Source organism: Heloderma suspectum, chromosome 2 (genome assembly GCF_057233095.1).
Source record: "Heloderma suspectum isolate Gila_16-S chromosome 2, 16-S_ref, whole genome shotgun sequence".
NCBI classification, from domain to species: domain Eukaryota; kingdom Metazoa; phylum Chordata; class Lepidosauria; order Squamata; family Helodermatidae; genus Heloderma; species Heloderma suspectum.
Window position 1 is genome coordinate 223,482,269 of NC_139459.1, and position 17,301 is coordinate 223,499,569.

At 40.4% G+C, this 17,301-nt stretch overlaps 1 protein-coding gene across 6 annotated transcripts in view; it reads right to left on the minus strand.

Moving 5' to 3' along the window:
* Positions 1 to 17,301, minus strand: part of TNRC6C (trinucleotide repeat containing adaptor 6C) — a 149,049-nt gene that overhangs the window by 72,657 nt on the left and 59,091 nt on the right. For all 6 annotated transcript variants that reach the window (XM_084838237.1, XM_084838235.1, XM_084838236.1 and 3 more), the window contains one exon: positions 10,489 to 10,821. In XM_084838237.1, coding sequence (XP_084694363.1) covers positions 10,489 to 10,821 — 333 coding nt within the window. The remainder of the gene's footprint in view (positions 1 to 10,488; positions 10,822 to 17,301) is intronic.

Consider the following 17,301-nt stretch of genomic DNA (forward strand, 5'->3'; position numbering starts at 1 on the left):
ATTATATTATATTATATTATATTATATTACTATACTATACTGTAGGGAGAGCAACTTGTAAGTGGCTTTATAATTGAGGCCTTTCATATATATTTTTTAAAATACAGAAAATCTAAAATATGAGTGATTTCAACTATGATGACAGCTAATAATGAAAATCACAAACATTTTATACCGCAATACTCTTACCTAGTAAATATAAATGGCACATTCTGTATTCGTCATATACTGGATATTTTTAAAAAACTTGATTGACAGGCCAACCTCTAGTCTTTCTACAACCTAAGATAAATAAGCTGGATCTTCTAAGAATTCAAACAGCTGTTACACCTTCCCTCAGGTCTAAATATAAGCCATTCCCCAAACTTTTAACACTGTGGGTTTCTACAACTTGTGCTCTTGACAGCTCTTGTCACAACCCCTCCCCCTCAAAATGGGGACAACAACAGTCCCCCTTCCCAAAATAAGAAGATATCAGTACCATGACTCCATCAAAGATTTTACTGGAAGCCCAAAATTTGATATCATACTACTTTAAATGATCATTTAAGACATAACAGAAGGCAACACCCAAAATAGACTAAAAATGTAGCCTTTGAATAAAAATGTGGACATTTGGTTTGAAATGTATAGCATGGAGCCAAAAAATATGTATATTCAAGGGGGATTGGTTAAGCCTGTCAAGATATATTGAACAACATTAATAGACATTGTCTGATTTAATCAGTACTTGGGTCAAACCAATCTGAATTATCTATTTGGAAGGTTCTAAAGAGCCCACGTCTTATTATTTCTTTCTTTCATTCCACTAGCTGAAATACTTATTTGTGTGTTCTGAATTCCTGGCTGCATAAATGTTTAAGTGGGAATCTGTACTTTAAGTCTGCTCTAACAAGAACCCTGAGTGCATAAATGCTGAAGCTTTCAGACTGTGCCAGAAAGGCATATGCAAATGTGAAAGAGTTAAGAGATGAGAACTCAAAATAAAACAGGTTTATTTACAGACAAAATCCAAAATTAGGTAACATAAGTGGGAAAGCCTATTATTCTTTTAATTTTCTTCACTACGGTTTGCAACGAAGTATGCTCCCTCTGATGTAGGAAGCTTGAATGCATTCAGAAAAAGAGCTGAGCAGCATAAAAGAGAGCTTTCTTCATTATTAGATAATGAGTACTCCATGAAATACTAACACTCCAAAACCAAACAGCAATAGATAATGACAAATAATAACTTCATTTTTCTGTCCAGCGCAGCATATCTTTAGCAAGCAGCTCTTTCTCTGAGGACGCCATTTTATCAAACCTGAAAGGCAGCCAAAAGCTTAGGACGCTGTGCTGCTGCTGCTGCCTCTGAAACATTATGTAATAAACTGATTTAACAGAAGCAGATGCTATTTGCCCCCTTTTTTCCTCTTGCTGCTCTAAAGGGGCCCATGAGTAATGAAATACCTGAGGAAAGGTGCCGCCCAACCATCCTAGGAGACGCTACATTGTGTGCAGAGCTGTCTCCCCTCCTGCATCTAGGTTCGCCTGGGCTCTCAGCTTCAATATGTCGGCTGTGTACAGAGTGAGCCTCATCCTGTAGAGCTGCCAAGAAAATTGCTCTGTGCAAGTGTGCGCCCAGACAACCTGCAAGCTTGCTCGGGCCTTAGCTGTGCTGGCTTTGGAAATGCCCTTTGCACACAGGGAGACTCTTCTACCCTCCTACCCCCACCTCCAGCAGCACGCAGCCCCCTAAACTCTGGCTAAAGTATCAACAGATGAGGATTTTAAAGCTTTGATTATCTAATTGCAGCTGACACTAAACCGATCTTCCTTCCTCTTTAAATTCTTTCGACTGTCACAAAACATTTTCACTTCGAGACCTAGCCACAATTAGCACAGTGGCTGCTTTTCTTCTGGTTTTTGAAAGTCAGCCAAAAGGACAGCCGTATATTGCTGATTGGCTGCATGCAAATACATTCCTGCCTCCTTCATGTTTCCATTCTCCTCATCCCATCTCTAAACAGCAGTGCTACTACACACTTGGCATACCAGCACTAACTACAATATTGGGGACAAACTGGCAAGCCTCCAGGTGCTTAATTACTTCTCTGCCTCTATCGAGAAAGTAGAATATGTGCAAGTGTATGAAAAAAAACCACAGTTTCTATTTGTGAACATGCAGGATTGTCACTGTATGCCCAAACAATACATCGTAGGCTATAGTGCTTCCCTCCCCTGCCGCCTCAGTATTTTCAGGCGTGGTACGGTGAAGAGGTTTATTTGCTTTAATTGCTGGCTAAAGTTCATTGTCAACCTTCCCAGGTTTTTATTGGACAAAATGTGATTTTTAGTATAAGGATTGTGAACGATGGGGCCATCAACCTATCCAGACTATGAGGCTCTCAAACCCACAACTAAAGGGAAGGAGACAGCAAAACAATTACTTGGTCTTATTACAAAGAATAAATTTATTCTAGTATAGGATAGGTATTCTCAGAATTAGTTGTCAGGGGTGATATTGGGATGGGGAGTGTAGGGGGGCAGGGCAGGGAGATTTAAGAATGTCTTCAGAATGTATGTCTGGATCTTTTTCTCTGGATAGAATTGTTGTTGCTACTCGGTTGTCCTTGAAACACAATAGCCTTAAAAATGATTTAAAATGTGCTCCAAACTATTTCAATTACTCACAAACATACTATATAGATAGATCAGATGCAGTTGGGATCTTGACGGTGTTGGAAGAAACCTAAGCACTCGGTGGTTCAAGCACCTAGGCATTTTAAAAGTATTTTTCCCAAATGGCACAGGCTGGATACCTAAAAATATGACAAGGGACCCCAAAATATGATGCTGGGGCCTAGGAATTCAAATCACTTTTCTAGTTTTACACCCAACGTTCTCTTCACCACCAGATACTGGAAAGGAAATGGGAATAGTGATCGCTACAACTGGTTTCCATTTATTATATATTATCAAATTAAAGCTTTGTTTTCGTCAAGTCCTGTAGCAAATATTTTCTCTCTTCTTGTTACTGAGTTCTAAGGCTCTCCAATTAGGCTCCTTCATCAACTGTCTGGCTTTTTCAGGGCAAGTCTCAAGCAATGAATAAAAGCAGCATTTAACAATGCTAGGGTTTTCTGCTAGTGAGGTTTAGTTTTTAATCCCTATTTCAGACAAATGCCAAATTACAAATAAATTCACTTAAAAATCTATTTGTTGGTACAATTACAATATTATAGCCATACAAAAATGGTATGGTTTAGAGTAATGCTGCCACTTCTAACAGACTTCAGAACAGCTATGCTTAGGACTGTAACTTGAAACAAACTTATACAAACATTTTAGGAGATATGCTAAAATCATATTTCTGCTTAGAAATTAATCTATTGCTCTAGAAAAGTCATTTGAAATCCTGAACTTGTTTTTCAACACAGGCATCACCCCCCCACACACACACAGAGTAAATAACTGTTATGTCATAAACATCCCAGAGGAAGATTAGGACTTTAAGTGGGGCATAAGCAGCAGGAAGAGCAGGTCAACTTCCAACCCGGTCAAAACTGATTAGCCCTGCTAAAAATATACAAAAACTCCATTGTGAGGAAGCAAAGGTTGTCGAGTATATATATTTGCAGCCTCCTAAAGCTCAGAAATGCAAAGTTTAGCCAACTCAAAACTATGCTCTTCCTCCTTTACCTACAGACAATCACTTTAAAGCACTACGACTATTAGACATTAAGGCCACAGCCTATACTCTCTTTCTGACCTTTCAAATCCATGTAGCCATGATTCAACTTCCATAGTACACTGTACATGACAGCTTTGAAGTATGAACAATTCACATTTGGTTTCCAATTTAATCCTTTGGATAGTGTTCCAATTGTTCATACTGAGGAAAACAATTAGGGTAACACAACTTAGGGTGGCCATGTGTCCTCTTTTACAGTGAACAGTCCCCTATTTGAAGGGCTGCCCTCTATTGTGAAAGCATCCTCTATTTCAAGCAGTGCCCGAGTTCGGTTTAATGGTAAAGAACCATCAGAAGGAAGACCTGGGCCTTTATTTATTTATTTATTTATCCCACTTTTTTTCCTCATTAAGGAACCCAAGGTGGCATACATAATCCTCATCTCCATTTTATTCTCACAACAATAACCCTGTCAGGTAGGTTGGGCTGAGAGTCTGTGACTGGCCCAAAGTCACCCAGTCAGCTTCCATGGCTGAGTGGGGACTAGAACCCGGATCTCCCGACTCCCAGTCCAACACTCTAGCCACTACACTGCACTTGCTCTTACTGGCCTTGATGTTGCCCATCAACAGCACCTCGACAGCAGACTTAGCAAGGCACACAGGTCACCTGTTCACAGTCTTCCATACTATTGTGACATGTACTGTATTTCTATTTACATTATAATTCTTTCTAATTTTTCATCTATTCATGTAAGTTATCATATGGAAATTTTATGCAAATTGGTGTTCTCTTTTGTCCTTTTTTTGGTGATTCACAAGTAGCCACCCTATTCAGAATGTTTCGCTTAGAGGGGCACAACAACTCTAACATACCATCTCAGGAACAAATTCAGTTAAGGCAACTGCTAGTATTTCACATTTATAATAGTGCATATGTGATAGGCACTAACGCATCTTATTTTAGAAAAAATATAGGCACTTGAACAAAAAGACTTATTCAGGGCATGAATAAGTTTACACTGAAAATTAGATTTCAAGCTATCAGAGAAGTGAAATTTCAATTACTGTCCTATAACAGGTGCAGCATGCGACAAGGTTTAAAAATAGATTTTTAATAAATACATCATAACCTATAGAACTCTGTAAATATTCTCCTTGTCTCCTTAGTGGACTTTGGGCCAAACTGCACCCTCAGGGAGAATTTCACAGTTTTACACATAAAGATGCCTCAGACAAAGTAGTCTATCCAATTATCTGTCTAGCAAGAGAAATAAGCTAATATTCAAATTCAAAAGAGATTTTTAGAAGTCTGAATGTAACATCTTTAACTTCTTAAAGATATGTAACATCTTTAAGAAGTTAAATAAATAAACACAAGCCTGCTGCTCTTTATACTTTGGGTTATTTTTATGACATTGTACAAAAGAGCTTGTCCTGAACACTGCCTGAACATAGTTTGGAGTGTGTCTAGCATTTCCCTTCTGTACCCACTTTTTATCATTTTATCAATTTTATCATTCATGTAGTTTGAAGATTCACTGGAAGAATAAAACTCCTCCAGTTTGATTGCCTCTCCTCCTCCTGTCATCTTTCCTTCATGTGTATGTCTAGTGCTAGCATTCTTTTTGCTTCTCCACTTACATATTTAAATTTCAATAGCATCAGCACTTACAAAATCTATTCAAGGCCCTCCACCAACAACTGAGTTCTTCCTACAGACATGCAAACCCTTTGATATGCAACCAAGGGACTAAAATCATTCAAGTTTTAAGATTAAGCAATATCTATTTCAGAACCATATGAAATCTGATGGCAGATTTATTTTCATATCTTACTAAAGCAATTTATTGCTTATTGTTTTCAGATGTTACCTACTCTGAGACTTCAAGGATAGGCAGAGATAGAAAATAAAGGATAAAGCAGAATGTATTTGCTATAACTGAGCTTTTATTCTAAACTATTTACATTGAACCCTTGAGGTTTATGTATAACTCCACATGAACTAATCCATGAGGAAGATCATAAGAGAGAATCAAAATAAGGCATTTTGTATGGGGCTGCAGCAACAGTTGTCTTTCCAAAGTAAACATTACAATACATAATTCTGAATTAAACGTCTCATATTGGCTTGTTAACAATTTGATAACTTTTTAAAATCTAGGAGTTCAGATATTTCAGGGAGGAAATAAACAAAGGAATGTTAAGAATACAAGGAATGTTTGGCATTCAGCATACCGAGCAAAGATTATTTTGCCAACCTTCTGGCTGCCTAGCCAGGAAACACACAAACAATACTAAAAGGACAATGCAGTATAGATATAAATTCAAAGACCTGGAAAAATGGTTTAATACTTCAACTACAATAAAGATAGAAGGAAATTTGACAATATATGTATGCGTACATACACAAACACACAGGATGTTCAGAGTTTGTGCTCACTAAGAATTCTTAAATGTTTTATTCATAAACGGCTGCAAACATGAAATAACTGCTCTGCAGACCAATGTTGACAGTATTAAGGCGTACAAGTAAAAGGAAGCTGGAAATCAGGGCTTAATTAGACTCAAAGCTCACCAGGATTTAGCCCTTGAAACTTTTTTTTTAAACTGTTAGAGCTTAGCCCTGGAGCACATCAAAAGAATGCTTTCCATCACCACTGGAGAACCACAGTCTGATTCCACACAGCTTGTGCTTGGGGGAGGGGGGTGGCAAATGGGCCTTTCAGGCAAGCTTCAGCCATGGCATCTTCCAGCCACAGAAATGTAATTGATAAAAATACATAACAGTTTACTAATGAATATACATTAATACTGTTACCTCATCTTGTGGCAACAAATTCCATACATTAATTATGGAATTTATAGCATTCCCCCTCTCCTCAGCAACTCTGAAGTGGAAATTTATTACAAGTGAGTTATCCACCAACAGCAGATCCACCAACAGCAGATACATTTTGGTAGGCCTTACCCCTTCTTAGAACTAGGCAAAGAGCTCAGTAGCACGATTAATCCCCCTTTATGAGTTGGTTCAAGAGCCTGATGTCTCAGGTGTGTCCTGAACTTTATTTCTTTTGAGAGAATAAATGCCTCTCCCTTCCACTTATTTGCTCCAAATAAGCCTTCCTTTTTATACTGCCTGGGTCAGCTTCAGTAGACCCCATTCAGCCTCCCCTTTTCTCAGGCTATTCTTAGGAAGGAATATACTCTGAGATCCACAACTAATTCCTCTCAGCTATGATATAAGCTGGCCTAGAGTCCATTAACTCTCACAGGACTAGTTCATTCTACTACAATATCACATAGCATTTAGAATATGCATGGTTGCCAATTCATGGTTTGAAATTTTTTAAAGCAACAACAGCTGCTGAGATTTTCAGCAGATGTTGAGAAACAAATTTTCAAACTGTGTTAACATTCTATATAAATGATTTGAACTCTTATAGTTACAAACAAATATGGAGATAGAGGTTCATTGGTTTTGAAAAATACTAAGACAAAAACGTATAAATTACTCTGTGTTAACTCTTTGTCCTTCATATTAACATTAAAGTATTATTTTTGTTCTGATTACAGTCAAAAGTTTGCAGAAGTTGAAGGTAGCATTTTTCAAACCGGCTTGTGCAGGATACTAACAATAGGTATGCAAACTATTTGTATCATACCTATGTAGGGTAGCAATCCACTGGGATTGCTGAATGAAGAGAAGGGGGCTATGTTCTCCCTGTTTGCCCACAGATCCCGTTATCTCAAAGTGGAGATGAAATGGAGCAGGAGAGGAATGTGTAGGAACCAACAAGGAGTGAAGGAGTGAAGCCAGGCGAGCGGACAAGAAGCTTCACAGGGCAAGACAGGTATCAGTGACTGAGCAAAGAGTAGAGAGTTTAGAAGGGATATATGATTTTAAAAGTTTCTGAAAACTCTTTCATGAGAAATATTAGGAAGCATTAGTTGAATACATGTTTTATATTTTCCCCATGATAGCCTTCTATAATTAAAACTGATGATTAGAAAGGAGTAACTGGAGCCAACCAAGCATGAGATAAGATTAAATGTTGCATTATTTTCATCTATACGGGTTACAAATAACAATGAAGGAAATGCATGCTGTTATTGTTACAATGAATATTACAGGAACATCCACATTGCAATTACATTACAACAAACCTTAAATTATATACATCTCACCTAGCATGGGGCCAAAACCCACAGAGAATTCAACATTACTTCGTGGCTTATATGACAAACTTGTACCTTGTGAACATTGCAAAAAGAACAGAAAACGAAGTGAACAGAACAGGGCTCCTCAAAATGTGTGAGCCTTCCTTCAAGTTAAGGATGAGCTGTGTGAACCTCCCCAAATATAACATGCAGCCTGGTTGACCGCATTTATCTGTCTCATTACGGGTAGATTCAAACACAATGATATGCTTCAACACCTGCTCAGAATGGGACTTCAAGGGCTCAAGAAAATCATAACAATAAGGCAGGGGTGAAGAATCTCAGGCCTGTAGGCCAAATCCAAGCCTTCTGGGGTCCCAATCCAACCCTCCTGAGGTCCCAGTCCAGCCCTCTGAGGTTCCCCAGATGACACCCACTTTTCTGGCCACAACTCTTTTCCCTGACCACCAATCATATTTAGTTTCACAGTCTCCCTTTACTGGACCTACCTGCTACCCCCAGCAAAATCCAGTGCTACCCATCCCTAAAGCTGCAGAAATCTTGATTATATCTTCTCTTTAGGAGGTGATATTTGTTTTTCTATATCAGGAATGGGGAAACTCTTTCAGACCAAGGGCTGCATTCTCTCATGAGAAACCTTCCAGGGACTGCACGCCAGCAGTAGATGGGACCAGAACCACCCCACAGACTCTCTCTCTCTCTCTCATGCTCATAACCTCTCTCTCTTTCACACACACACACACACACACACACACACACACACTCCATCCATTCAATTCTCTCTCTCTCTCTTCATCAGTACTTAAGCCTTTTAAAAAAGCTTCCACGAGTACTAATGGACTTTTTCTTTTTTTAAAAGCCTAATTGTTGCATGGGAGGTCTGGTTCTGGGGGTTGCAGCACATGAGGAGAGAAAGGGTAGTCCTTCCCTCCCATGTAGCCCCCTCCCCCAATGCCCCCTCGTGCAGCTCTTAGGGTTTTTAACAACTTCCACAGGTGTGGGGCCACTGCAGAGAAGGCCCTCTCACGTGTGGTCACCCACCTGACTGTTCTCATGGATGGGAAAATGAGAAGGGCCTCTCTTTCTGATCTTAAAGTGCAGGCAGGCTGATATGGGTGTAGGCGGTCAAGTAACTTGGTCCCAAACCGTTACGGCTTTAAAGGTCAAAACCAGAAATTTGAATTGGGATCGGAAACGCACCGGTAACCAGTGCAGCTGGAGCAGTATAGGAGTTATATGATCGAATTGCCTCGCCCCCACCAATACTTGGGCAGCTGCACAAGCTGGAGTTTCTGAACCATCTTCAAAGGCAGCCCCACGTATAGTGCATTACAGTAGTCCAGCCTGGACATGACTAGTGCGTGGATGTCTGAGGAAAGGTCCATCCTCTCCAGACAGGGCCGCAGTTGGCGTACCAGCCTAAGCTGGTAAAAAGCACACCTGGACACCACAGCCACCTGGGCTTCCCCAGTTAGCTCAGAGTCCAGGAGGACTCCCAAACTACGCACTTGGTGTTTCAGGGGGAGTGCAACCCCATCTAAGACCAGTTGTAAACCTCCAACTGAAGAAGTTGGTTTCCCAACCCACAGTACCTCTGTCTTGTCTGGATTAAGTTTCAGCTTGTTCACCCTCATCCATCCCAAAACAGCCTCCAGACACTGGTTCAAGAGTTCCACAGCCTCCCTGGGATGTGCAGATGGAAATGAGAGGTAGATCTGAGTATCATCTGCATACTGATGATATTCAGCCCAAACCTCCTGATGACTCCCCCCAGCAGTTTCATGTAGATCTTTAAAAGCATTGAGGACAAGATAGAACCTTGCGGCACCCCACAGGCTAATGGCCATGGCGTGGAACTGAAGTCCCCCAGCACCACCTTCTGAGACCGCTCCTCCAGAAAGGACCGGAACCACTTTACAACTGTGCCTCCCAAGTCCAATCCAGATAAATGATCCAGAAGGATACCATGGTCGATGGTATCGAAAGCCACTGAGAGGTCCAGAAGAACCAACAGGGCTGCACCCCACCCCCCGTCCATTCCATGGTGTAAGTCATCAACCAGGGCAACCAAGGCTGTTTCTGTCCCATAACCAGGCCTGAAACCTGATTGGAATGGATCGAAATAATCAGTTTCATCCAAAACTACTTGGAGTTGTGAGGCCACCACACAGCACTGTGCCCAAGAATGGCAAATTTGACACAGGGCGGTAATTATCTGGAACCATGGGATCTATAATTATGTAGGTCATATTCATTTATTCCATCTCTTCTCAGGAGCTCAGGGAAGCAGACATGGGAAAAATTCTCAACTGGAGCATGGCAAGCAGAGGCCAACACTGCAGAAATAGGCAATGCTAGGAACAGGATTAGCATGTGTCTACCATTTAATAAACTACCAATGTTACTTTATTTTAATGTTTCTGAAGAACTGAAAGTCTCACTTATACATCGTTCACACACACTTTCTAGGTGAATGTACCCCTGTAACAGGGAACAGAACAAAGTTTCCCCCTCTAAAAGACCACTATGTTCCAAATGAGAGAGAGGCAATTCTGAGTTAAAGGTTAACTATTTAACTGAGCACCTCAACAAGTCCTCTGCACACAATGCATTTCTTCAGCATAAATCTCTTACCTGTTGGGGTCTGAGTCTTACTGGTGTGGTGATGTCCACCTACTCCTGGCTGTGGAGGAGGACTTGCTCCAGCTTGTCCAGTACCTTGTGCTGGGCTCGTGCTGATCAGAGTTCCGGTAGGCAGAGGCTGGCCTCTCTTTAAGAGCTGCTTCTGTTCTTGTTGGCGGAAGCGTGGAGGCACCTCACGAGGCAGGTATCGGGATGCAGCTGGCTGCTGCCCATTGGCAGATGCACGCTTGCCATTGCTATTGTTAGTAATAGTGCTGGTGGAAGTACTGGTACTGGTACCGGCAGGTTGGGGCTGGCTTAAACTGGTCTTAATAGGTTCTGGCACTGTAGGAAATGAAATATTAAGAAAACATTTATCAGGGGAATTAATTACACAGAATTCCTTTTTAATGGCAGCATAACTGAAATCTGAACTCATCTGCATGCCCTCTGTCAGAACAAACAAGCAAACAAACCACACATTTTAGGTATCAAAGTTTATGTTACGGAAAATCAGCACAAGGTACATTTAAAAATTATTTAGTGGCAACATTGACTGACACATTGGGCCATTTTGCATGTAACAATAGCCCATGGGTTAACTAAGCAGGAGAGAGTGGGTGTGCTGCCTGCAGTGCACCAGCCACTTCTGCTTTTAATTAACAACCTATGATTGGCCCTACAACACACCATGGGTTAACCATGCTCTGGTTCGCACGTCATACTCAACAACATACGAATGGGCTGATTGTAGGTTGTTGAGTAAAACAACACTCAAGTGACGGATGCGTGGGAGGCAGCACTCTTTCTCTCTCCCGTTCATTATGTGCAAACCAGGTCAATGTAAAAACAAAAGAGGCTATAATATAATTAGTACACATTTAAATAGTTTCTAAAATTACATATTTTACATTTAAATTTGCTTATCCCTAAGACTACAAAAGCAGAGACATCACCTTGCCGACAAAGGTTTTCCCTTTGTAGCAATGTATGGCTGCGAAAGCTGGACTATAAGGAAGGCTGAACATCGAAGAATTGATGTGTTCAAACTGTGGTGCTGGAGAAGACCCTTATGAGTCCCCTGGACTGCAAGGAGGTCAAATCAGTCCATACTAAAGGAAATCAACCCTGACTGCTCATTGAAAGGACAGATACTGAAGCTGAAGCTCAAATATTTTGGCCACCTAATGCGAAGAGAAAACTCCCTGGAAAAGACCCTGATGCTGGGAAACATTGAAGGCAAAAGGAGAAGGAGACGGCAGAGGATGAGATGGCTAGATAACATCACCGATGCAATGAATATGAATTTGAGCACACTCCGGGAGAGAGCGGAGGTCAGGAAGGCCTGGCATGCTATGGTCCATGGGGTCACGAAGAGTCGGACACGACTTAACGACTGAACAACAACAAGACTACAAATGCCTGCCAGAATAAAATGGTCTTTATCAGTCTTCTAGGAACAGCCCCTTCTTGTGAACTACACAGAGAGCTTCGTCTACTGGGCAGCATAAAAATGTAATTAGTTAATTAATTAAACTAGAACAGATCTAGCTAGGAAGGCCTCACAAGGGTGAGCAATATACCAAAACAAACAAACAATGCCCTGCTTCTGTGGATACCAACCTAATCTCAGACAGAAGGGGCTGTCACTATCCTTCAACCTCCCACTTCACAATCAACACACTCCAGGATACCAGGCTTCAGGCTCACTACTTTATTAGTTAATGACTAACTTCCTTACAAATGTAAATTCTAGGAAACTCTCAGACTGCAATGCAAACAGCCAATCCACGCAATTATGAATATCAGTACAGGACCAAAGTGGAAGTTAGAGAAGTTGCCAGTAGTACGAACAAGAACTTCTCGGCCAGACTAGGTTTTCAGGGATGCCCCTCCCTTAGGGTGGCTCCCTCCTATGTAGGCTTTCATGCATAGCCAACCAAGTGGAGCATCTGAGCGCCACCTCTAACTTTTCCCACTTCGCTCTGTGATGGACCCTAGTATCCCTCAAGTCATGCGCCTCACTTTCCTCCTCCTGCAAAACCTGGGTTCTCATGGAGGAGGAAGGGGGGGCATTCAGGCTGAGCCATCTGTGGGTCAAGGTCCTGGGAAGAAGGCCTTGCCATACCTGAGCTCACTAGGGAGGGAGCCTCCCCCTGTTCTGGCTGTTGCCATTCTGAATCTGAGCTGCTAGTTGGTTGTGAGAGGTTTCATATAAGAGAAAGCATTCCGTGAAATCACGTGAATCAAGACTGTTTACAGCTTTGAAAGGTAACAGCCAGCACTTTGAACTGAGTCCGAAAACTACTCCAAAACCAATGGAGCTCCTTCAAAACTAGAAGGTTACATGTTCACAGCAACTGAACCAAACCAATAGCCAGACAGCTGCATTCTGGACCAAGTGAAGTTTCTTGAACTGTTTTCAGCCCTATTCATAGCATATTACAAACAATATAATCTGGAAGTTACAAAGGCAAGTATCATAATAGCAAAGAGTACACTGAACCACAGCAGAGACCCAGACATCCAAAAGCAATGCCACATTCAGACCTAAGCTTCAATGTCTTTTATAATACCTAACTACATAAATTTATATATTAGTTTAATTTATTTAAAAAACTTTGAATCCCACTTTTCAGTCCGAAAGCACCCTTAACTCACAAATGGATTTTTAAAACAATACAAAATGTTGTTAAACAGTGATAAAAATGTACAAAACAAGACAGAAGCATGAAAAAACACCACATCAACTACATAACTATATCTAGTAGCAGCATAATATTAAATTGCCCCAAAGCCCTTCACACGAATAACCATGTCTTCACTGCCCACCTTAAGGCAAGCAGCAACTGAACCAGTCAGACCTCCTTAGGAGTTAGTCATGGCTCCACATCCAAAAAGGGCCTGCCTCATGTGCCCACTAGCTTCACTTCTGCATGTGGAGGAACATGCAGCAGGGCTTCAGATGCTGACCTGAGTGTAGGGCCAGACAGATGGGGGATGAGACAGTCCTTGATATCCTGAACCCAGATTGTCTAGGACTTTTAAAGATCAAAAACAGCACTTTGAATTGGGCCTGGAAACAAACTGGTAGCCGCAGAAATGGAACAATACCAGAGTTACATGCTCAGTGGAGTAAGACCCAGTTAGAAGTATGGCTGCTGCATTTTGAGCCAACTGAAGTCTCTGAGCACTTTTCAAAGGCAGCCCCACATGCAACACATTAAGTAGTCTAATCTGGATGTTACCATGGCATAGTAAAAGTCCATACAGCACAGTAAAAAGTTCATACAGTTAAAATCAGCAAGTTGTGATTAGTTGTAGTTTATGAACTAGGTTAAAAATCTTAAGAAAGGCCTGGATACAAAGTTGTTACCATCTTTCTATCTTGTTAACAAAGCACAACTCAGTTTTTGCCTTCTCATAAATGCCACACTTCACCTCCTATCTTGAAAATCAGCTGCTTATACATAGGTTCAAAAAGAGATGCCATTCTTCCATTCTCTGCTTCTCTGAACTATTACAGAATCAAAATGAGCTTAAGTATTCTGCAAAATTCACATCATCCCCCGTGTTTTACATTCTTTTCAACTTCGTTTGTAAAGCTCAAAGTCAATGTGCTGCACTACATATACAGTATGCGTAACACAGTCCCAGAATGTATACTCTGGGAATACAGATGAAACACTGACTTTGTTTAAACCTCTGCAGCTGCTCGAAACTAGAAACATTTCCTGGATTTTTAATTGGAATGAAACCAGAGCCAGATCCCCACCGAGGTAACGTTATCCAAGAACAATGAAGTATCAAACAGAGAAAAGCTTGTACAACATTTTTTCACTGTAACCCACTAAGGTCAATATATATAGATGAAATCAAATAAATTGATGGGAAAGTGTAACATCTTTTTTTTATGCACAACTATGAAATTAACCTGCTGATGCAGCAGAATTTTGCTGCTAAGAGCTATGCTTCTGGAAAGTTTTCAATAATGTGGTCCCACTAGAGTGTGGGTGTTTGCTAAAAGCAGTTCAGGGGGGAACTAAGCTAACTTACTACTTTCATTACATGACTAGAAAACACACATTTTGTATAATTTAAATACAATGGTTGAAGACATTATCACACAATCATCTACTTTATATCTAATCTGAACTACTGGAAATTGAGGTCTATTTTTATTTTTTCAGTATACTGAACATGGGCTAAACAAGGGCAGAAAAAAAAATAAAGAAAACAATCAAAGGATAAAATTTTTCTGATTCTGTATTCTATACACTCAAGATTTAGTTTGGGTGTACAGAGTATAAAATCACAAAAGTTTTCTCTTACTAGGTCAGCAAAATCTTATAATGGTCTAGAGAGACTTGGGTCTGGGACATATTTAAATAATTATAGGTAGGAATGTTATGCATAGAGATAGTAATCCAAAAGATTTGTGCGACATTTTATATGCAATTTTGCTCTATTGTCACCTTACCTTTTCTAGAACACTTTGTTTTGCACTTCTAATTTCCAACAGGTTCATCTTGTACAGGAAACCATCACATAATAGAGATGTGACAGCCAGGGTCTCCAGCTGATTCTAATACACTCACTTTGTGGTTCCAAGAGCCCATATGGCTTAACTAGGTGAAGCCTCCCCACGCCCGTGAGCTTAACTCATATGTGGGTTGCACTCTCCACATTTGTCAACTAGGCACAAAGGGAGCTGCCCTTCTATATGCATGTATGTACAAACACACGCACACAACACAACATGACATAAAGTATTTTTATATTAATATTTGTTTGCTCAAGATATCCTACATTCTGATAAGAGAATCTGCATTTTGAAATATCAAATGTTCAAATATTTTGTAGCTTTTCTTTTGCTTCTAGAAACCCAGAACTGTGGACCAAGGTTGTAAGACTGCATTGAAGATGATGTCTTACACACGCACACATGATTCAAAGAATTCACAATTTAGGGCTGCAATCCTAAACATATGTACCTCGGAGTAAGTCCCATTGAACTGACCTCACTGGGGCTTCTGTCTGAGTAGACATGTATAGGATTGCACTGTACGTTTCTCTTTTCTTTCAACGTTTGAATGGACTTTTCAAGTTTAAGAATTTCATGTGTAGGTCTTCCTTGATCCAATACTTTCTCCTCCATTAGTTCATTAAGTCAGCCATTCTCCATAAAATGAACATATCTAGTTGTTCTTTACTATTATGCATTAAACCATTACATTACCATTATAAGCTCCGAGACGTTTATGTCCCAGTTTCTCAAAACAAAAATAAACTTGCCCTTGTACAATTCTCAGCTTACAGTCTCCTCTTCGTTGAAAGCCATTTGTTCACAGGAAACAGCACTTCTTTAGGCTTTGAAACAGAAGATACTGCAAATATCCATTTCACCCAAAGTGAAAGGATTTAGTTTACAGCAAAGTTTACAGCAAAGATATTATAAATCTAAGATGTCTATGTAGAGTTTTTAGACAGGAAACCAAAATTATAGCACAACTTATTCAGAGGTGAATTCTGTGTCATCATGCTAAGCCTTTGTTGTCTGGTTTTTCTCATTCTGACCTATTCACTTATTTATATCAGCCATGTGTGCACATCCCAGTCATGATGTATGTCTTAGACCTGCCCTCCAGATTTCTATCAGACATGTCACACATGCTAATCCTGCCTGAAGTAATGAGGCCAAACTCACTCGGTTTGCACCAGATTCTGGCAGAGAGCAATTGAAAGTCTAGCTAGGAGGGGGTGCTAGCTACACAATGCAACTGGCAGCTCCAAATGAGTTATCAGAATGGCTTAGAGAGTATAGAGTGATAGTCAAAGAAAAACATGAGCTTTCTGGTTGGGAAATTCACTAATTTCAAGCACAGGCCTAAGGTAGACTTTGCAGAAGCTGCTGTTTGAGAGTTCTGAAGGAGAAAATATAAAAAATATCCCTATGGCTAATTAAAAACACACACTGACAACAGAGAAAACATGGTGTACTTAACAAAGAATTTAGATGTGGCAAGGGACAACTGCAATCAATTATTTTATTTTGTATGGGGGCAGCCTGGAAAAAATAAGTATCAAAGGCACAATGGAAAGGAAGATGTCAAAGGGCTTGTGGGGGCAGTATCAGAAGCTAAATGTTCCTTCTGCATGTAAAAGAAATTGCAACGAATCAACAATTCTACTTTTCATCAGCTCTCTAGAAATAGCTGCCATTAGTTTTTAAGAAGTAGGAAATGAAAGGCAGTTTTAAAAACAATGTCAATATCTAACTAGACAAAAACACATTTCACCTCCTTATTGTTGTAAGCCGCCTTGGGAGGGCTTCTGCCCTGAAAGGCAGCAAAGAAATATTTTAAATAATAAATAAATTACTCATACCACATTTTAAAAATAGGTGATTTATTCAAAGGTCTGGTTTGAACACAAACCGAACTTGCACTCCATCCCCACCCTCCTCCTGCAAGAGGAGATCAGAAGCATCTGCTTCCAGTTTTCAATTAACCAAATTCTCCATTATGTCTAAACTTGGCGAACAAGCCAGGATCATGAGCCACTGCCTGACCCTGGCTTGTATGAATTAACCTTAGCATAAACTAACCTGAGTTCTGCGAGTTTCAACATATCCCAATCTCCTCCTTGTAGCTGTACCAGAGAAAGGGAGGGAGGGGGGAGTGTGCGAACCCAAGGCATATTCACATAAGAAAAAAAGGCCAAATGCCTCCGTTTTATAGATATTGAGCCTATGATATGTACCACTTTCAATGAAGCTTAACCTGTTTTCAACAATCCTATGACAGAGGGATAGGGAGGAATTGA